Here is a 23,349-nt window from a genome sequence, read left to right on the forward strand (position 1 = left end):
CACATGGGCCAGGCATGGTATGTGTGTGAGCTCGCCTCGCCTCAGAGCCGCCTCCATGTTCCGGCCATTGTCACACACGACCATGCCTGGCTGTAGGTTCAGCGGTGTCAGCCACAGATCTGCCTGCTCTTTCAGAGCTGTCCACAACTCTTCAGCGTTGTGTGGTTTGTCACCTAAGCATATTAGCTTCAGCACAGCCTGTTGCCGCTTGGCCGAAGCAGTGCTGTAGTGCTTCCAGCTTGCGACTGATGTGGTCATTTCGGAGATGGATGCTGAAGAGGAGGAGGAGGTGCAGGAGCTGTAGAATGTGGGGGCAACTCTGATTGACCCAGGGCCCGCAATCCTCGGTGTTGAGAGGTGTTCCGTCCCAAGGTCCGACTGGGTCCCGGCTTCCACTATGTTAACCCAGTGTGCCGTCAGCGAGATGTACCGTCCCTGCCCACAAGCACTTGTCCACGTGTCCGTGGTTAGGTGGACTTTTCCAGTAACTGCGTTGTTGAGGGCACGGCTAATATTGTGGGACACGTGCTCGTGTAATGCAGGGACGGCACACTGAGAGAAATAGTGGCGGCTGGGCACTGAGTACCGAGGGATGACCGCATCAGGTTGCGGAAAGCTCCTGTCTCCACAAGCCTAAAAGGCAACATTTCAAGCGCAAGCAGTCACGATATCTGTAAATTTAGAAGTGAGGCCTATGGGGTGTTGGCTGCATATTTGCGCTTGAGTTCCAAGGACTGGGATAGGGACAACTGAATGCTGCGCCAGGACAAGGATGTGGACATGCTTGCAGATGATGGTACTTGAGAGTGTGCAACAACAGGTACAAGGCAAGAGGCATTTTCGCATGCGTCATGGACAGAGGATTGGCTTGCACGCATAACAGCGGAAGAAGCAGTGGTGCCACTTGCAGACACTGTTCCTGGACCCTGGGGTTCAGCCCACTTAGTCGGGTGCTTTGCTGCCATGTGACTGATCATGCTTTTGGTGGTCAGGCTGGTAGTTTTGCTACCCCTGCTGATGCTGGCCTGGCAGGTGGTGCAAATGGCCTTTTTGGGGTTATCGTCAGAGTCTTTAAAAAACAACCAGACTCAGGAAGACCTAACAGTTATACTGGCAACTTCCGTTGTGTTGATGTTACGGGGAACGGTTGCCCGCCTTCTGTCTGCGGCCACCACACTACTTCTTCCTGCCTGTTGTGGTGCTACGCCTCTCTCCCCCTGTGTGCTGCTGGCCTCGCTCTGCATGTACTCCTGCCAGGTTGGGTCAGTTACTATATCATCATCCACCTCGTCTTCCACTTCCGCACCCTGGTCCTCCTCCTGACTTTCTGGCAATTGTGTCTCATCATCGTCCACCTCTTCTGACAGTTTCCCACCGTCGTCTTCGTGTGACCGTGGCTGCTCAAATATTTGGGCATCGCTACATGCGATCTCCTCCTGCCCCTCTTCAAGTGGACCGGGCGAGAGGCACGAATCTATAAATGGAAAAGTGAACAGCTCTTCAGAGTGTCCAAGTGTGGGATCAATTATCTCCGGGCACTCGGCATGGTGGGAGGAAGGAGGATCAGGGTGAGGAATATGCGGTCCAGACTCACGGCTACTGAGACTTGACCGTGTGGAAGACAGGGTGGTGGTGGTGGTGGCTAAGTGACTGGAAGCATTATCTGCTATCCAACCAATAACATTTTCACACTGCTCTGTGTTCAATATTGGTGTTTTCCGGTCCCCTATTAATTTGGACAGGAAGTTCGAGTGAGAAGATGTGGGTGTTTGTTGTGGCATAATTTCAGCTAGCCCACGCCCTCAGCCTCGTCCTATGCATGCACCATCACGTCCACTTCCTCGTCCCTTGCCACGCGCCTTGCCCATTTTAAATGGAGGACAATATTTTCCACGTTCAGTACAAATGGCTGGATTATAACCGCAGTGATATGTGATACGTGTGATGGAAAACCACGGTTTTAAATAGCTGGCCTGTAGGCAACTATTTTTAACAGCGCCGACCTCGTGTCAATAACTTTGCTGACACACTGCAACAGAATTTCAATGGAGGCCAGAAATGGCAGAATTTTCAGACAATTATATATGATCCGTGTGACCGACAAACCAAAGTTTTAAATAGATGGATTGTTAGAGCTGTAATATGGAAAGGACCTGGCTGTATTCTGCAGTGCCAACAAGCAAATGGCTCAGAAAAACGGTGTTCTCTGGATTGCTTTTGAAGCAAATAATCAGGATTAAGATCCAAAAAAAATTATTCCTGTTCCCTGATACCTGGGGCTAATTCTAGAAATATCTGTAAAAGCACCAAGAGAAGACAGAGCTGGAATGGAGCATCTTGCTATGTGCACTGCAGTCTGCCACATACACTGCCTGACTGCCTGCAGCTGGATTAGTCCTCAGAAGGACTGTTAGTTGAGATGAATATGTGAAGAATATGTTGTGGTACACCTACACTAACTAAGAAACAAGCAAATCTCTCCCTGACACAGCAGCAGCTCTCCCTACACTGTCTGATCCGGAGTGACTGTGACGAGCATGGCGGCGCCAGGTCTGATATAGACCTGATGATGCTGTGCGGACAGCCAATCACTGTAATGCCACAACCAACATGGCTGCGGCATTACAGTGAGTGGCAGACAATCCCTGCATGTTCATTGGCGCTCTAAAGAGCACCAAACATGCAGGGAGGGGACCCGAGCAACCCGGAAATACTCGCAGAGCGCCGAGCATCTCGAGCAGTGAGATGCTCGGGCGAGCACCGAGCAGTAGCGAGCATGCTCGCTCATCACTATGATTTATCTAATAGGTGCAGAAAATCTGCAAAATGAAGTATTCAGCATGGGAACGCTAAGGTGTTTTTAAGTGAGGTTGTTTTTTTTTTAAATGCGTTTGATTTGAACAGTGACGCGGCTAGCGTATCTCACACTCAGGAGAAGGTGGAGCTGACATATAAGCACCTGGCGTGAGTCCATACTTTGGCCATATGTCTATAGTTTGCGCATTTTACTGCCAAGGGTTAACCGGTGGCACCCTGCTCATGTTAGGGCCGGTAGACCTGTATGACGGTCTACCGTGGGGCTAGTGGTGCAGGAACATCAGTAGAACTTTAGTGGCCAAACAGAGCCGCAGGGCCTGCTGAGGAGGTGGAGCAGGCACCTGGATGAAGCTGTGCGTGTTCCCCTCTGGAGATGACCTGAGTGATAGCTGTTGGGTCTGGAGTAAAGACGTGCTGCAGATTACACTACGAACATAGACTTGCAACAGCGAAAGAGATATGAATTGACCCAAAAATCACCTCTAGAGGGAATTATTTTCTCCTGTCCTGACCCTTTTGGGTCCATTATTGTGTCAAAGCTAGGGCCCACTGGACAATTCCCCGGTAATATGGTCCACCAACCTGACGGGTACAAGATGATGAGTGATGGATGTAATGGTGGATTTTGGCCCACACCATAGACTTCTATCTGCTTTAGGCTTTATTCACACATCAGTATTTTTTAACAGGATCTAAGTGGTAATGTCTCTCCTTGTGTAGAGTGACATACCAGTGTGAGGAGACTTATAAGCCATGCAATCCTCCTCTGGGATATTAAGAAGAGGCAATTTACATATTTATTTTTGATCAGTATTTGTATGCCAAAACCAGGAGCGTCTTCAAAACACAGCACAGGTCTCAATCTTTCAATTCCAGTCCTGGTTTTGGCATACAAACACTGATGCAAAATACTGACCAATTACTGAGGTGTGAATAAGCCCTTACCATGGAACTTTTCCGCCCTTCACTCCAGGGCCTGGGGCTCTCCACATTCCCAGGATTCTCCTCAATATTTCCTATTGTGTTGCAAATAAGAAAGAAAGGAAATAACAAAGGTTCTTCCAAAGAATAAAACCAAAAGCACACAATGTATCTGAGGAGGGAGCCACAGCTGGGCGCACTTCCCCTGCCAGTGCCCAGGAGCTGTGTGGGCAGGAAGCTGTGTCTGAACAGCTGCAGAATACACTTTACTTTGCAGGTTTCCCATCACTTTTTTTTTCTGTTCTTCTAATTCCTCTACAATTCAGGACTAAACCATTCAACTCTCAAAGAAAGGGGTGGATGTAAAAAAAACAAACTGAGGTGAATTTCTCTAATCTACTTTTTTGGCCCAATGGGCGTTCATTTCCCCTTTGTGTAATAGTACGTATCGGGGGTTGGATGTGGTGCAGCAATTTATGTTTTTAGGGAGGAGCATTAAAGGGTTAAGAAGATCTGTGTTTGGTAAACAAAGCGATTGATACAATGTAGCAGTTTGTTGCAGGAATGAAACCTGTTGAGTGGTTACATGATCAATAATAAGGCTCCTATAAAGGGCCAAAATGGCTAATGCATTTATATATATGTAGTGCATTTTGCATTTGCAGAGCTGTGTGGGCTTTGATCCTCCCTGCTATGTGCAGTAGTTCAGTCTGCTAGGGGGAGGGATAGCAGAGACATGCCAGACAGCTGATTCCCAGCTACACAGGCAGAACAGGGGAGAGGCATCTTCCTTGCAACATCAGAGAGGCTCAGGTTCCCACAGGACCCAGGGGAAGGCAGGATTTGGGATATCTAGCATGCACCTCCAGTATTGAGCAGGGGTACATTGCTCTGGGGGAGTAGTATCTGGAGATAAGCCGCAGAATGGCGTTCAGTCCTTGGCAGATGCTGTCACCAGTCCAGTGGGCAAAATGGACATGGTCAGCCGTGAGAGGTTCTGGAGAGGAGACCGCCGAGGATGAGGAGGAACATGAGTCTGGGTGAGTAGTATGAAATCCTCAATATTGTAACGATATCTCTATGTAGCAATGGATGGTAACGACGAAGCCTTGGTTTTACGTAGGACTGCGGTCGTAAAGAAGTGACAGATTCAGCTCTGCTACATCTTTGGTCTCATATCTTGGCATGGTATATTGTAAATGGCAGCTGATTATAAAGGATATAGCGCCTATTATTGGGCATGAATGGGTTGTCCTATATAATCTGTTTTCTGTATTTCCAAAAAAAACATGGATTCCACTAGGTTATTTAATCTCCACTAAAACCTGCCTGTGTGTCCGATATATATATATATATATATATATATACACATACATACATACACTTTTTCCCCCATACTGAAATGAGATGACATGTTGCTGCTGATGGAAATTTCAGGGGGATTAGTCCCCCCCCCCCCCCCCAGATAGTGGCTGCCCCACGGATCACGTCTGATTATGGTGATTGCCATACTGTAAATGCTTATTTTCCTTGGGGGTGACGAGATGAGAAGTTTTTAGATCAATGGGGGTCCCAGTGGTCGGACACCTCCAAAAAAACAGGTCATCATCTATCCTGTGCACACATGATAACTTGCAAAGTTGAGACAACCCCTTCTCTAAATGGGGAGAATCTATTGGAGTTTATAAAGGGGATTTACCCAAATAAACCAGAGCATAATGCTACTGCAAAAAAATGGCTCCTGCGTTGGCGGACTTAATAAGTCCATGTGTTGCATGATGGCCCATTCATTTGAGTGGGCGCCATGTTTCTCCAGCAGCAAAAGTAGCAACCCTTTCCCTAAGCAGAGGCTTAGAGAAAAGCATAGCTTTTTTTTTTTTTTCCAGAAATGGCCCCATACCTGTCCATTGCTTATGACTGGTATTGCATCTCAGCTTCCCTGAAGTGACTGGGGCTGAGCTGCAATACCACAAACGGTCTCTGAATAGGTGTGGAGCTGTTTTTTTTGAAAGAAGGAAACGTAAGGAAGCTTTATACATCCAACATTTATGGTTTGGGTATGGACGATGATTTCAGGACTGGTTCCGGATCTCCTCACCCGGACTCGGCGGGCTCATAGGCGTGTATGAAGCTGTTGAATTTGGGTTCGGAGATCCACAACTGGTACGAAAATTACAACCCTGGATCTCGGGCGTGTTAGATGGGATTGCCTATAGCTGACCACCGCCTCGATCTATTCTCCATCACATCCCATTGCTTTGGAGCACTAGAAATAGCGGATAATAACTGTATGTTCTATAAATGTAAATATCAAGATTAATCTCCATATATCTGATCTCCTTAGAAAATCCTAATATTTCCTGGTGGTTGTGCTACAATGCAGAATAATGTTGTTATAAATGGCACCGCTGGGTCTTTTGGTTAAAAATAAAATGGCGCCATGCATCTGCTGCGGGATTCAGGATTTAAGGTTCTTGTATACTTTAATGGCATCGTCAGATATCATCTCACTTCATATAAGACTATTGGGCCTTCTCTTTATATTAGTGGCTATATGCAAGGAGATACAGACCATGAAGCTGTCACACGGGCACCAGGAGAGAAGAATCAGACACCAGACTCCTCTCTTCTGGGTGGCAATGTGGCGCACTGGTGCCACAGAACCCAGAAGGGTGCATGGATAGACTTGTCCACAAGAGGCCCTCACACATTCACACACCTCCACCCTACCACCTCATACCAACAGAGGGAGCCCGTTAGGGATATATATATTGAGGGTGGAGCCAGGCAGTTAGTCAGTCTCTCAGTCAGGGAGAGAGTGTGCTGGCACTTAGACCAGTGAAGAGGCAGCACGCTGGCTGCTGTGCTTAGGCGAGCCAAGGCCACAGCACTAGTGGAAGCCTAGTGAGGGCCCTGAGTGTGTCTGAAGGCGAGAGGAGAAGGAAGAAGTAGCGAGGGGGCAGAGCAGCATACCAGGCTCACCCCGAGATATACACTGGACACAGGGTCCGCGCCTACGCGGTCCCTTTATACCCAGTAGGGACCACCGGAACCCCTGGAGGACTACAGGTCCCAGGTTTACCAAACGCTGACTACAGTACCAGAGCTAGGAGTCACGAAGGCCCCAGCGACCAGGGAGAGTGATCTTCAAGAGAAGGCCCTACCACCATGTCAGCAGGTGCAGAGAGAGGCAGTAACCAAGCTAGGCCTAGCTCCAGGCAGGTCAGAAGCTTAGCGAGTAAAGCCACGGATCAGGAGGCCCTATACCCGCTCACTGGGGAGCGTCCAAAAGTGCGCCCTTCACCTGGAGTACCCTGGACCGTGCCTGCATCATCACCAGTAAAGGTACTGAAGCTTACCCCCCCCCGTGTGAGTGTCCGTCTTTCCTCCAGGACCGTCCTGCCATCTCTCACCAGCATTCACCATCTACCCCTACACTGCCCTGAGACCCGCTCCACCTGTGGGGAGCCGTCCTAACAAAGCTGCCCAAACACCTGCCTCAGAGGACTGTCGCAGCGCTGGTAATCCTTACCAGACACCACAGGTGGCGTCTCGAACTTTGCAAACCCCCTATAAATAATCCCTCTTTTTATGGACCGCCCTGGGCCACGGAACGGGCCAGCCACCGTGATATCCCCCACTGGCATCCATAGGCCCAGCTGCCGAGTAACCCCCTCGGCCCAGGGGGCGCGTCAGCAATACCTGGCACCGCTATTGCCCACCTTATTTTGATCATTGCTGTGAGGCGCTATATATTTAATTTTCATTATTATTATTATATATTTTTTTCCCGGCATGAGGAATGCTGCTCGTCACTCTTATTATTCTCGGCATGTCACCATCGCTCCTGCACAGAGAGTGAATTTGCAGCGCTTACAGAAAGACTGAGACACTGAAGAAATAGGAAGGAAATGTCACTAACCGCTAACAGCTCCATTGTAAAACCTTAAAGCTGTAGACTCACCAGGTCCTGGACCCTAGGGGGCCCAAAAGGTGCCTCTGCCCCATATGAAAAGATTACTATTGAAAACCTGTTAGGCTATGTTCACACGTTGCGATTTTGCTGTGTTTTTTTTTTCTGCAGGCAAAACCTGCTCTCTCGGCAGTAAAGAAGCAGCTTTTGCTGCTTTTTTTATTGTCTCTTGGGCATGCATACTGATAAAGTTTAGTGCCCCTTCAAAAAAAAAAAAAAGATGATGCAACTTCCTTAGGTTTTGGCACCAAAAATACAGCAAAACCCAATACCTGCATTTTTTGGTGCGTTTTTTCACTTACTCAATGGGTGAAAAAAAACGCTGAAAGAAGTGACATGCTGCAGTTTGCAAAAACGCAGCAGTTTTCCAAATCAGTCAGGAAGAAAAAAAACTATGTGTCTGCATGAGATTTCTGAAATCTCATAGCTTTTGCTGGTACTGTAAAACGCAGCTTACAATTTGCATGAAAAAACGCAACGTGTGAACATAGCCTTATAGTTGGCATCCTGTTTGATATTGTGCATTGGGGGCCACAAGCTTCAAGTAACGCCACTGGCTGTAGAGCGGCTCCATTGTGGAGAGAGTCATGGAAGGGAATGTGCTCGAGAGAAGATTTTGCCCTGACTTATGAAGACAGTGATGACCAGGGCTTATCTTCAAGAGGTTTCCTCTTTGTCTTAATTAATAAACAAGCAAAGGCAGCACTGTCCTCAGTCCTAGGGCAACAGCCAAGAAAGTCCTCTGGATGTGCAAAAATGTAGACGAGTGGTCCAAAAAATTGCCACATTTCAGCTTCTCAAGACTTTTCTTGATAAAGTTTCAGTAAGTAGTTGAAACGTTGCAGATAAATGGGTGAGTAAAACTCCACATTTGTTGGACCCTTTGAGTGCTGCCTCCATTTTTTGCGTTTTTTTGTGTGTTTATTGAATCAAGCACTTTTTGGTATATCTTTCCCTCCATGCGTAGATGACCAGGATCACGTAAGGATTGTGATTAGGTTAAAGCTTTTTTTTTTTTTTTTTTTTTTTTTTTTTTTTTTAGCTCCAGTGTATGGTTTTACATCACGGGCCCATAGAACAAGTCTATAATAAAACTGTCCCCTTCATGAATACATAGGACGGGGGGGGGGCTTTGATGGCTTTCTATGTAAATAGTCATATTATTACTCTATTTGACAGGGTTTTAAAACATATTTAAGGAGGTCCGAGAGCATGATTGCAACCACTCACGTTTTAGAGAAAATATACTTTGAAGATCTGTCCAGGGACCACAGCCCTCCGGAGACCTGACTAGTCCGGCACCACTCCAGACTGTTCTTCCAAGTGCTGCAGCTGCTATTGACAGGTCTCTCCCTCAATGTACATAAGGAGAAACCAGTCAATCAGCAGCTGCAGCGCTAGGAAGAACCGTCAGACTAGTCAAGTGCTCTGTTGGATCTTCAAAGTAGATTTTCTCTTAAATGCTGGAGTATTTCAGAGAAGAAAAAACCTGGCTGCAAATGTGCATCGTGGTTTGGACACCATGAATCGCCCAACAAGTTCCCTTTAATACATATTTTCCAACTTTTCCACAAGCCTAGGAGGCTTTCAGAAAATGGGGAAACTTCCATGATTCTCGCAAGAGTCATCAATTTTCCCGAATGCTCTTGGAAAGCAGGATTCTGGAGGCTTTGGCATCATCCAAATAAATATTCAGGGAATATGGACATGCCATAGAAAGGAGCCGGAGTGAAGTCACAGAAGAGGGCCCTTGTGCATGAACAATATATGGGCCCTTTGCAGTCCAAAAGCTCATAATAATACACAATCTCACCTGTTCTGGAGGTGTAAGTACCCCTCTTACGTCTTAGGCCCCAATGGTATGTCCGTCCCTGGAAAGAAATGCTAACTGGAAGTGGTAAAGGACTTTAACCTACTCGGATCAATGATCACTAAAGATGCAGAGGTGACACCGGAAGTCAATAGGAGAAGAGCAGTGGACAAATCAACAATGAAGTCACTGGACAAGGTCTTCAAATTGAGGAACATTTCACTGAAGACGAAGACACGGCTCATACATAGATTGGTCTTTTCTGTTGTAACATATGGATGAGAGACCTGGCCGATAAAGAAACAAGGCAGAAGAAGAATCAACACCTTCAAAGTGTGGTGCTGGAGAAGGATGTTATCAAGACCATGGATGGCAAGAAGAACAAACAAATTTTGGAACAAATCAAGCCATATATGTCACTCAAAGCGAGGATCACTAAACTACGACCTGCCTACTTTGGACTCCTCATACGAAGAGAGCAATCCCTGGAGAAGGACATCATGGTCGGAAGACTAGAAGGAACAAGGCGAAGAGGAAGACCAGCAACTCAATGGCTTGATACCATCAAGATAATTGCATAGAAGTCCCTGGTGGACCTGTCTAGTGTCGCACACGATCAATCTTTCTACATATTGTTCATCCATTAAGTCACCATGGCTCAAGATCAAGCCAAAGGCCGTTAAATAATAAATAAATAATTCCAGAAAAAATGTTCACACTGAGCTTTACCTGCCACTATCTGTATTTTGTTCCAGGGCACCAAATTGTTGACCTATATGGCCTAAAACAGCACTTACAGAAATATTAGGTCTATATTGTGCAGTACATGACTGTTCTACAAAGTCCAGATCTCATCTATAGAAAAAAAGGTTGGGCATATTGAATATCCGCATGCCCAGTTACTTTTGTCTCAGGGAAGGTTAGCTGTGACCAGAGAGATCTTAAGTTGGTGATATACATAGTTGATAGTTGTTGGCTGAAATATCCTCCCATACACAGGAACGCTCGTGTTCTCTGAAAGAGCTGATATCTGAACTATCTGGAGGTCTACCTGCACAATAGATGGCTGACCAATCCTGCATAAGTATGCAGTTTCAGCAAACTTTTACCTAATGTGTATGGGACCTTATAATCCCTTTCCCCATTGAAAACATATGAACACTGCGCTTAATCTCCATGTGTTTATGGGAGTGGAGGGGTTGGGGAGATGGCAAGCATTCATGCACGGCCAGCTGGGGACTTCTGTGGTGGTCTCTAGCAGGAAACCATTTGCTTATCAATTTGCATTCACGTGTCTGACTTCCGGACTGACTGTGGGTCTCCTGACTGTGCTGTATGCACATATCAGGCTGTGTTGAGTTGGGGTCAGGAAATTGGCCATGTGAATGACGCCTTACAAATACATAGCACTTAGGCTGACCGAGATGGTGACATTATGAGAGGGTCCATTTTTGATCATTGACTCAGAAAACAACTTCCCGTTCAGCTACTACGGCTTGTTTCTACCGTCATTTTTGTGGTCCGCATTCCCTTCATGTTGGGTCTTTTTTGCCAAGATTTTCTTGTTTTTGGCAAAATATGTATAAAAAGAAAAATGACCACAAATATGTGTACAAGAGAAAGAGCTCCTGACGGTTCTCTAACATGGAGCAGGAACTGCACCCTCTCAGGCTGCTCAGATCTGGGGGCTGTGGCTGCACACACATGGGCAGCACGAGGCCTCCGGCTGGGCATAGCTGGCATCGCTTCTGTATTAGCGTACTAAGAAAAATAGTGACGAAAAAAAAAATAATCATCTTCTAAGATACTTTGTGTTTCAATTCCTCAGTCTGCTCGCTGTCAGTGTCAGCATTCTTGTTGGCATCCAGAGGCCAAGACTTGTTCAAGCCTAAGAGGATGTGCCCACCGAGTTTTGACATTTGGAGGAGGATTTGAAGAGTTTCTGCTCCAAAAACTCAGTGTGCACATACTCCAATACTAGTACATTGCAGACGGCCTGCTACAATGATGTCCAGTCTAGGGAGGGGGGGGGGCAATTAATTTTCCCAAGGGGCCACATAAGAGATTGCAACTGTTGTGAAGGGCCGAACCAATAGGCTGAAATTAATTAACATATTAACTATATAAATAAAATATTAATTCTAAGTATCCTTTAATATTGAAAAGTATGCTGACACCCCCCCCTTTTGCCGTATGAGCCCCCCAGATATCCTATATACAGTATGAGCCCCTATATACAGTATGAGCACCCATACAGAGCCCCCTATATACAATATGGGCCCCCACACAGCCCCTATATACAGTATGAGCCCACAAGTACCCCTGCCTATATTCAGCACAAGCACCCAGACAATATCCTGTATATAGTATGAGTTCACATATAGCCTCCTGATATGTAGGATGAGCCCACAAGTACCCCTGCCTATATGCAGTATGAGCCCCCACCCACAGCCTCCCTATGTACAGTATGATCCTAAAGACAGTACCCTTATATACAGTATGAGCCCTCACATAGCCCCCTATATACAATATGAGATCCCACACATTCATACACAGAAAAAAAACAACACTCTCCTCGCTCTTGTGTGTGTGTGTGTGTATATATACAGGACACACCTCATTTAAAGATTTTTCTGTATTTTCATGACTATGAAAATTGTACATTCACACTGAAGGCATCAAAACTATGAATTAACACATGTGGAATTATATACTTCACAAAAAAGTGTGAAACAACTGAAAATATTATATTATATTCTAGGTTCTTCAAAGTAGCCACCTTTTGCTTTGATGACTGCTTTGCACACTCTTGGCATTCTCTTGATGAGCTTCAAGAGGTAGTCACCGGAAATGGTTTTCATTTCACAGGTGTGCCCTGTCAGGTTTAATAAGTGGGATTTCTTGCCTTATAAATGGGGTTGGGACCATCAGTTGTGTTGTGCAGAAGTCTGGTGGATACACAGCTGATAGTCCTACTGAATAGACTGTTAGCTGCTTTTTTCTTGCCATAATACAAATTCTAAGTAAAGAAAAATGAGTGGCCATCATTACTTTAAGAAATGAAGGTCAGTCAGTCCGAAAAATTGGGCAAACTTTGAAAGTGCCCCCAAGTGCAGTTGCAAAAACCATCAAGCACTACAAAGAAACTGGCTCACATGAGGACCGCCCCAGGAAAGGAAGACCAAGAGTCACCTCTACTTCTGAGGATAAGTTTATCTGAGTCACCAGCCTCAGAAATCGCAGGTTAACAGCAGCTCAGATTAGAGACCAGGTCAATCCCACACAGAGTTCTAGCAGCAGACTCCTCTCTACAACAACTGTTAAGAGGAGACTTTGTGCAGCAGGCCTTTATAGTAAAATAGCTGCTAGGAAACCACTGCTAAGGACAGGCAACAAGCAGAAGAGACTTGTTTGGGCTAAAGAACACAAGGAATGGACATTAGACCAGTGGAAATCTGTGCTTTGGTCTGATGAGTCCAAATTTGAGATCTTTGGTTCCAACCACCGTGTCTTTGTGCGACGCAGAAAAGGTGAACGGATGGACTCTACATGCCTGGTTCCCACCGTGAAGCATGGAGGAGGAGGTGTAATGGTGTGGGGGTGCTTTGCTGGTGACACTGTTGGGGATTTATTCAAAATTGAAGGCATACTGAACCAGCATGGCTACCACAGCATCTTGCAGCGGCATGCTATTCCATCCGGTTTGCATTTAGTTGGACCATCATTTATTTTTCAACAGGACAATGACCCCAAACACACCTCCAGGCTGTGTAAGGGCTATTTGACCAAGGAGAGTGATGGGGGCTACGCCAGATGACCTGGCCTCCACAGTCACCAGACCTGAACCCAATCGAGATGGTTTGGGGTGAGCTGGACCGCAGAGTGAAGGCAAAAGGGCCAAGAAGTGCTAAGCATCTCTGGGAACTGCTTCAAGATTGTTGGAAGACCATTTCCGGTGATTACCTCTTGAAGCTCATCGAGAGAATGCCAAGAGTGTGCAAAGCAGTCATCAAAGCAAAAGGTGGCTACTTTGAAGAACCTAGAATATAAGACATATTTTCAGTTGTTTCACACTTTTTTGTTAAGTATATAATTCCACATGTGTTAATTCATAGTTTTGATGCCTTCAGTGCGAATGTACAATTTTCATAGTCATGAAAATACAGAAAAATCTTTAAATGAGGTGTGTCCAAACTTTTGGTCTGTACTGTATATAATTTAAAAATGGTGAGAAATTGAAGAAAGCTTATTGACAAGTTCATAACTTTTTTTTTATTTTTTTTATCATCATGGTAATGGAGACTGGTGACACTTGTGCTTTGCTGTCAGTCTCCTGGGGCGAGCGAGGTCATCGGTTGTGTAGTCACCTGCTGACAACTTTGCGAGGTCGGGTCAAACAGCTGCAATATAGGAGTCTACATCTGCCATGGCTATCACTTTAATACACGAGACCTCGGGGTATCCTCCGTGATGTGTGCAGACTTTGTGTTCTGCACACGTCTCGTCACGGTGTGCGGGGTTATTACTTACTGTACTCTATGCTAGAACCATATGGTTATCATGTAACTGCTGGCTGCAATCCGAGGACCTGGGGGGAAAAAGGAAAGGAAATCCTCTGCTGTTATTTCTTGCCTATATTGTTTTCTGTGCTGACCAGACGAACAGTAGAGTCTGCAGGAGTCGAAAACTGATGGGTTTAAACTCTGCACACAGGAACACCCACGATTGGGTGTGGTTTTGCCAAACACCACCCCTTTTTAAAGATTTGGTCCCCAAGTTTGTCTTGGAAAAATCTGGACTGTTGGTTAGAATAGCATATCCCATCATTTAAAGGGTTATTTTAAGAAGCATATATATATATTTTTTTTAGTTTCTTTATCATTTTAAAATATTTTTGAAAACCTAGTTTATTTTATTTAATTTTTTTTAGTCCCCCTACGGGACTTTAAACCATTCGTTCATTTGATTGAAAACTGATTTGATTAGGTTTTAAAACCTTTTTTTTTTTTTCTTTTTTCTTTTTTTTTTAAGCCCCCCTAGTAGACTTGAACCTTCTTTCATTTGATCGCTTGTACTTTGCAATTCCTCAGTACAAATACTGATCTACTATGAGGACCGTCCATAGACTGGGCTTCTTGGGATTTGTGGCGCCCTGCTGCGCATGATGCCACAGAACCCAGAAGGGTGCATGGCTGGATTTCTCCACAAGAGGCCCTCACTACATGCAAACACCTCCACCTTCCACCTCATACCAGCAGAGGGAGCCCTGATAGGGATATATAAAGGGAAGGTGGAGCCAGGCAGCTTAGACTAGTTAGTGCTCAGAGTGTGAGCAGCACGCAGGCTGCTGTGTGAGGCAAGCTAGGCCTCCAGCAGTACTGAAGCCTATTGAGGGCCCAGAGTGTGGCCGACGGCGAGGAGAAAAAGAGTGGAACTAAGGGGGCAGAGGAGCATACCAGGCTCACACCAGTACATTTACCGGACACCGGGTCCGAGCCTACAGGAACCCTTTACACCCAGTAGGGTTAACCGGAATCTCAGGAGGACTACAAGTCCCTGGCAAACCTGAAGCTAGACTCACAGGACCAGGAACCACGAAGGCCCCGACGTCCAGGGAGAGTGGTTACCAACCGGAGGTCCTACCTCAGAGCAACAGGTTAAGTAAAAGCAGGACACATAAGCTAGGCCCAGTTGCAGGCTGGCCAGGAGCTACACAGAGGCAGACACTGATCAGGAGGCCTTATACCCGCTCCCTGGGGAGAAGTCCAAAAGTGCGCCCTTCACCTAGAGTACCCTGGACCGTATCTACCAGCTGTACCAGTAAAGGTAACGAAGCAAAACCCCCTGTCTCTGTCCGTTACTCTTGCTGTGCCATCTACCTGCACCACAACGCCCAGCGCACCCATCCATTCATCTATCTACACTGCCCTGAGGCCCGCTCCACCTGTGGGGAGCTGTACCATCTTTAGCTGCCTTGTCACCTGCCTCAGAGGACTGCTGCAGCGCTGGTGACGTTCACCAGACCCCACAGGTGGCGTCACGAACTATCTGAACTTTTATTATTAATTGCTACCCCTTTTTGTGCACTGTCCGCCCTGGGCCAGCCACCGTGATAAATATATACTGCCGCAGACAGTAAGGCCCCCGGGGGCGAGACAGATTCACCAAGATGGTGGGGCCTTTCGCTGCTGCAGCTACCATCGGCTCTCCATAGGGGGACGTTGAAGGATGCTGGAACGATTGTGCAGTGCAAATGCTTTAATTAACTGCTGCTGTCAGAGATTGATCGTGGCATTTAAATGGCTAAACAGCAGCAATTGGAGGTCAACTCTAGTCGCTGCTGTTAGCAGCCGATGCTGGCTGTGTAACATGCCTGGGATCTATCAAATATGAAGCCCACATTATGCACCCTTAGCTGACTTAGGTCATCCTATTTTGTGAAAGGGTTGATGATTGTTGGTGGGACCCTCATTGATTTTGAGAATAAAGCTAGGCTCAGCGCTTGTTTAGTTTTTTTCTCTGCGCCGGGGCATTTCCTGTTAACTGTTGTGAAGCAGCTCCATGAAAGTGAATAGGACCAGCTGTAATTTCCTTCACAGCATGGTATCTGAGAGCGCCATTGTGCATGGGGGAAAAAAATATGAGGGGGAAGCATCACTACTTCAGAGCTGCATGCCATTCATTCTCGGGATTGGTGGTGTGGCCTGGAGTTGAGATCCCCAGTGAGAGCACATCTTACCCATATGCTGTCAATAACAGAAATACCCCTTTAGTTTGGTGGTCACTCCATCTCCAAGAGTTATTCAGCCAAGGTGCAGATTTGCCATTCATTGGGTGCCCAACTTTTTTTTTCGAAAAGCTTAAAGTTGTCCTTCTCTGTCGAGTTGTTTCTCATGAAAGATATTTATGGCATATTCAAAGTATATGCCATAAATGTCCGATAGAAGTGGGAACTACCCTACATTTCCAGGATGGGGGTTCCCCCCCCATTGTAGCTGGCGTCTGGCCACCAGTGAGTAGAGAGGAGGTGGCACAAGTAGTCTCGGCCATATTTGGAACTCCCCATAGCAATGAATGGAGAGAACTGGTGCATATGTCCACTGATTGGTGGTAGGACGCCAGCTGCAATGGGGGAATGGAGGATCCATATTCTGGAGATAGATGCTGGGATGTATCCTAGCCTAAAGATCTTTTGAGAGGCCACCCCTTTAAGGACCTCCTATTTATTTCTGATTTTTGTTGTCTTTGATGCAGTTTTCTCTTGCCTGTGAATTCTTCACTCTTTTTAGAGATGCAGCTCAGATGCCTGATTAGACAAAAGGATGTTTATCTCTTAAGAAATAATGCCAGGAATCTAATAGAACTGGTTTACTGTCTTCCACAGGTCGGACTCAGAGGGAAGCTTTGACACGCCTGAAGCCGATACTCCCATCCCTTCACCTGTCAAGGAGCAAACTCAAGGTAACCGGATGAGCGGATGCACATTGAGGCGGTGTAGCACAAGGACAAGTCCTCTGACCGCTCACGCTGGCTGGTGTCACTACGCGTGGTGCCCATTGCAGCAACTGTATACGTCCCCTACGTGTATGGGTATTTGTATGGGCAGATGGGACCCACTCTGTTTGTACTGTGCTACAGGATTTAGTTAAAGTGGCCATACACATCACACCTAGGTCGGCAGAGCCATCAATTTTAATGGGACCAGTCACTCATGTGTATAAGAAAAAAAAAAAAAAAAGATTGGACATGTTTAATTTCAGTATGCCTTATCCTCTGCCAGACACCATTGATGGTGTCTTATCGCTTTGAGAACAGTGTCTTGCCCTCCAACTTTTGGGATCACATGTGCACCAGCCAAATTTAGTCTTCATGTGTATAGTGGGGTAATGAGGAATAGCAGTTGTCTGAACTGACACTCAGCTGACAGGTATGGAAAATGTATGGCCATCCTTAGGCACTCAGATTTTAGGTGTCTGATAATACAATTCCACCATTACTGGAGCCTCTAATAGTGTTCTGTATGAAGTCTTCACCAATTCCAAGATCTCTGAATCTTGCCACTGAATAGGATCATTCTTGTATAAATCTGGTATGGTAAAGGGCTATTCCCATCTCCAACATCCTACCCCAATATGTAAATATATTATGAAATGACTCTAATTAGGAATGCAGTATAGTTCTTCTGATTAGCTATGTCGCTTACCCCATGTGCAGGGCATTGCAATAGCTTAGATATCCATGGTTACGATTACTCCTAATGACAGTTAGCTAATGGTGATCGCAACCATGGATACCTAAGCTACTGCAATGCACTGAATAGTGAATCGTGGCACCTTGCGGATCACAGTTTGATCTCATTCACCTGCATTATGCTGCAATGTAGGAGGAGAATAAAGCGATCTTTGGTTGCATGACCTGCCTTAAAGGGGTATTCCGATAACAGGACATTATCACCTATCCATAGGTTAGGTGATAACTTCTAGATCAGTGGGGGTCCGTCCCATGAGAGCCTCACTGATCATCAGAACTAAGGCACTTTTGTCCCCCCGTCTGAATGGAGCACTAGTGCGCACTTGCTCGATTCGCTTCTCCATTCATTCTCTATGGGACGGGCAGAGAAAGCCGAGCGCTTTGTGACTATCTCCTGCAGTCCCTTTAAATCTGAGATCATGTTCATTGTGCAAAATATCTAAAAGGGTCCCCCAACTCTCATATCCAATTTATAAGACTTTGTCATCTTATGTGGGCAGAGGAGTCATGGGGCATCTATAGGCTCCTGGACCCAAGTATAAATGTACCGCCCAGAGTCTCCTCTGGAAGCCCCTGGCGTCTTCCAGTACAACAGTGCAGAGCATCTCTATGCGAAGCCGCCTGCGCTGCTTTTTTGTGCTCTGTTCCCCGTATCGTGTGACTGATCGGCTCATCTCCACAATATAAAAGCTTTCACGCTTCCTGACAGCTTGTTTTCCCCGGTTTATGATTCAGATGCACAGTATGTGGGCGAATGACTCACAGGATCCGAGGACTCTAAAAATATTCTACATTCTGCAGCGTGAATCACCCCAAACACTCATGTCCATATTTATGTGTTTTATATATGTAATATGTATAGAAGTGTGTGTGTGTGTGTGTGTGTGTGTCTGTGCGTTGTTTTGGGTCTGTCTCTTCCAGCTTTGCACATCTAGAGGTGACATTTCTGCCCCTTCTTTGCACACTCGCTCTCGCTCAGTGAGATTGGATGGAGACGTCTGTGATCAGCAATTTACAGGTCTTGCCACAGATTCTGGATGGGATTTAGGTCTGGACTGTGACGTTCACATATAGAGATAATGAGGGGTCGCTCACTGTAAAGTACGGGTGCTCTGACGAAATAGATTCCAAATTTAAAAGAGAAACTTCAGCACTCCAATATGCTGCAATACCCTATTTGGCAAAACAGAAGTAAGTAAACCCAACGTTTTGACTTTTATGGTCTTTATCAAGGTTTTTAGTCTGCTAGTGTGGGGTGCCTTCAGGATAGACGTAGCGGTAAATAGTGCTGTGTAAATAGCAGGGCTGTGAAATCGGAGTCGTGGAGTCGGAGCCCATTTTGATCGAGTTGGTATAAAATGGACCAACTCCGACTCCTAAAATATATAAGAAATTGGGTACAGTAGTTCAATGCACTTTGTGGGGAATATTTTTTCATAAGAATTTGGGAAAGTTATGAAATGTCCTATAAATGTCTGCCCTATTCCTGATCTAAGGATCTAGACTTTTAGCTGAGATGAATCTGTGCTACAGGAAATTTATCACTTAAACATGAGCCATGTATTAGGGGGGTCGGAGTCAGTAGGTTTGGCTTACCGACTCTACAGCTCTGGTAAATAGCAATATTTACCGCTACGTCTATCCTGAAGGCACACCGCACTAGCAGACTAAAAACCTTGATAAAGACTATGAAGGTTGAAACGTTGGGCTTACTTACTTCTGTTTTGCCAAATGGGGTATTGTTTCAATGAAAACTCTTTGCAGCATATTGGAGTGCCAAAGTTTCTCTTTTAAATTTGGGCCGTTCACACACATGATTATAGTTTGATCTAAACCATCCATTGTAGTTCTGGTAGGATGTTTTAGGGTTGTTGTCCTGCTGGAAGGTGAATCTACGACCCAGTCTCAAGTCTTTTGCAGCCTAAAACAGGTTTTCCTCCAGGATTGCCCTGTATTTAGCTCCATCCATCTTTCCATCAACTCTGATCAGCTTCCCTGTCATTGCAGAAAAAAAGCATCCCCACATCATCATGCTGCCACCACGTTTGACTGCAGGGATGGTGTTTTCAGGGTGTGTGCAATGTTAGTTTTCTGCCATATACACTATAACATTTTGCATTTAGCCCAGAAAGTTCTACTTTGGTCTCCTCTGACCAAAGAACCTTTTTCCACATGCTGGCTGTATCTCCTACATGGCTTTTTGCAAACTGCAAATGGGACGTCTTAAGGCTTGCTATCAAAATTTACTTTCTTCTTGCCACTCTTCCCTAAAAGCCAGATTTGTGGATTATACAACTAACAGTTGTTCTGTGGACAGATTCTCCCACCTGAGCTGTGGATCTCTGTAGCTCCTCCAGAGTGACCATGGGCCTCTTTGCTTCTTCTCTAACTAACTGTGCTCTTCTTGCTTGGGATGTCAGTTTAATCTTGGTAGGTTTGCAGTTGTGCCATACTCCTTCCATTTTTTGGATGATGCATTGAACAGTGCTCTGTGAGATGTTCAGAGCTTGGGCTATTTGTTTTATAACCTAACCCTGCATTACTCTTCTGCACAACTTTATCCCTGACCTGTCTGGTGTGTTCCTTGGTTTTCATGATGCTGTTTGATCCCTAATGTTCTCGCACAAACCTCTGAGGCCTTCACAGAACAGCTGTAGTTATACTGAGAATAAATTACACACAGGTGGACTCAATTTACTAATTGTGACTTCTGGGGGCAATTGGTCACTCAGGATTTTATTTAGGGGTATCAGACTACATGGGGCTGAAATGCACGTCACAATTTTCAGATTTATATTTAAAAAATAATTAGAAAACCATGTACCATTCCCTTTACACTTCACAAATACTTGCTACTTTGTGTTGGTATATTACATAAAAAGAAAATACATTTAAGCTTGTGGGCGTAACGTGGAAAAGTAATATGTATACACTTTTCTGTGTGTGTGTGTGTGTGTGTGTGTGTGTGTGTATATTGTAGGGATTGTACTCACTCGGGTGCGATGTGAGGCAAACAGGAGGCATGTTCCTTTAAATGTCCAGAACGGTTTATTGGCTTCATAAACCGGTCAGAAAGTAAAAAGCAAACTAACAGCCTTTAGTGCAGGCAAAAACAAAGAAAACAGTCCTTTAAGCAAAGTCACTGGTAAACCGGACCTGTGGTCACACAGGATGGTGTGTATCCAGCACACAGCTCAGTCTGGAGACAACACAGCCCCCATTTTATAGGCTGTTAACCACACCCAGAGGTGAGGTATGTGGGTAGCTAGACCCGCCCAACTCTTCACAGCTACCCGTAACCCGGTCCCAGGTGCAACAATTAGTCCTCTTAGTGCATGCGTGCACTAGAGAAAACACTCCGGGTTACATCAGAGATCAGCCATCTCTGGGATACATATCTGCCATCAGCTATGCGACCATTAGCCACCTTGCCACCTTACTATATATATATATAATGTATGTATTCCTCTCCCTATATCTCCTCCTATTAATCCATACATCTCCTTGTTACTCCACTACTGTTCTCGTAGGTACCCCTCCATCGTGTTGGGTTCCTCTGCGGTTCTGCCTGGGGGTTATGTTCCTTTATGTCGTTGGCCTATTTCTGTCTTGTTTGCATTTTGCATTGAATATTTGGTGTCTCCTCAGACCACATACCAGCCCGCACTGGAAATAAATGTCAGGAACATTCTCTACTGGAAGGATTCTTGGCATTTTTTCTATGGCTGCTTCAACAAGGCATCTGACTTCTTAACCCTTCATTGGTCAGGTTCCTTGTTAAAGCACCCATAGAAAAAAAAAATGGCAAGAATTCCTGGAGTGGAAAATGTTTCATTGATGTGTAATATCTCTCTGATAAGACTGGATGTCCTTTCCTTTGTGATCTTGTACAGATCTGTAGTCATGGACATTAGCTGGCCTCATGTATACGTTCTTAGTGCCCATAGACCAGTGGTCAGCTTAAATTTTCTAAAATACTCTCAAAAAAGAATAATGGCCTCTTTTTACTCTGTGATCAGTTGAGACTAGTGCTACCTGTATCACCATCAGATTAAATATATATGGATTCAATTGAAGTCCTTGTATTAGTCGACATTAATTAACCCCTTCACCCCTGAGCCTGTTTTCACCATTATGACCAGGCCAATTTTACAAGTCTGACCACTGTCACTTTGAGATAATAACTCTGGAACGCTTCAACAGATCCCCCTGACTCTGAGATTTTTTTTCGCGACACATTGTACTTCATGTTAGTGATAAATTTAGGCTGATATTTTTTGCGTTTTTATTTGTGAAAATATTGGAATTTTGGCAAAAATGTTGAAAATTTCGCAATTTTTAAACTTTTCATTTTATGCCCTTTAAATCGGAGAGTTAAATCACACAAAATGGGTAATACATAACATTTCCCACAAATATACTTTACATTGGCATAATTTTTGAAAAATACTTTTTTGGGGGCTAGAAAGGTTGAAAGTTGATCAACAAATTTCTCAATTTTCCAACAAAATTTACAAAACCAATTTTTCTTTTTCAGTGACCACATCACATTTGAAGTGATTTTGAAGGGCCTTTATGACAGTAAATACCCAAAAGTGACACAATTTTAAAAACTGCACCCCTCAAGGTGCTCAAAACCATTCAGTAAGTTTATTAATCCATCAGGTGCTTCACAGGAGTTAAAGTAATGCGGAAGGAATAAATGAAAATGTTACTTTTTCCCACAAAAATGTTGATTTAGCATTTTTCACAAGGATAACAGGAGAAAAAGGGGCCATAATATTTCTCCTGAGTATGCCAATACCCGAAATATGTGGTGGAAAACTACTGTTTGGGGGTATCTGCAGGGCTCGGAAGGGAAGGAGCACTATTTGACTTCTGGAACACAAAAATGGCTGGAATCTATAGCGGATGCCATGTTGTGTTTTGGAGAGCCCCTGATTTGCCTAAACAGTGGAAACTCCCCCAACCCCATAAGTGGCCCCATTTTGAAAACTGCACCACTACAGGACCTTATCTACCGGTGTGATGAGCACCTTGAACAGACAGGTTCTTCAGATTTTTATAACGTTGAACCGTGAAAATGAAAAAATACATTTTTCCTACAAAAATGTTGGTTTTTCGCCAAATGTTTTATTTTCACAAGGGTAAATGGACCACACAATTTGTTGTGCAATTTCTCCTGAGTGCACCGATACCCCACATGTGATGGAAAACTACTGTTTGGGCGCACGGCAGGGCTCGGAGGGGAAGGAGCTCAATTTTTGACTGAAATAGATTGCGGATGCCATGTCACATTTGAGGAGCCCCTGACATGCCAAAACAGCAGAAACCCCCCCACAAATGACCCACTTTTAGAAACTACACCTTTCGAATTCATCTAGGGGTGTACTGAACATTTTTAACTTTCAAGCGATTCACAGAATTGTATAACACTGGTCTGAGTAAGTGGAAAATTACCATTTTTTTTTCCCACTAAAATGTTGCTTTGGTCCCAAGTTTTTAATTTTCAAAAGGGATAATAGGAGAAATTCCGGAACAATTTGTATGGCTCATTTTCTCTTGAGTAAACTTTATT

At 45.0% G+C, this 23,349-nt stretch overlaps 1 protein-coding gene across 5 annotated transcripts in view; it reads left to right on the forward strand.

Annotated features, from left to right (window-relative positions):
* TACC1 (transforming acidic coiled-coil containing protein 1) overlaps positions 1–23,349 on the forward strand; it is a 131,997-nt gene that overhangs the window by 63,079 nt on the left and 45,569 nt on the right. The window contains exons 1-2 of one of the 5 annotated variants that reach the window (XM_073653925.1): positions 4,384–4,778; positions 16,906–16,982. In XM_073653925.1, coding sequence (XP_073510026.1) covers positions 4,663–4,778; positions 16,906–16,982 — 193 coding nt within the window. In that variant the 5' untranslated portion in view covers positions 4,384–4,662. Of the gene's footprint in view, positions 1–4,383; positions 4,779–16,905; positions 16,983–23,349 lie in introns of those variants that run through there. The other 4 variants (XM_073653926.1, XM_073653928.1, XM_073653929.1 and 1 more) reach the window with 4 other exon arrangements.

This window comes from Phyllobates terribilis, unplaced genomic scaffold, assembly GCF_046119375.1.
Source record: "Phyllobates terribilis strain yellow unplaced genomic scaffold, ASM4611937v1 Scaffold_11__3_contigs__length_659146591, whole genome shotgun sequence".
Classification (NCBI taxonomy): Eukaryota; Metazoa; Chordata; class Amphibia; order Anura; family Dendrobatidae; genus Phyllobates; species Phyllobates terribilis.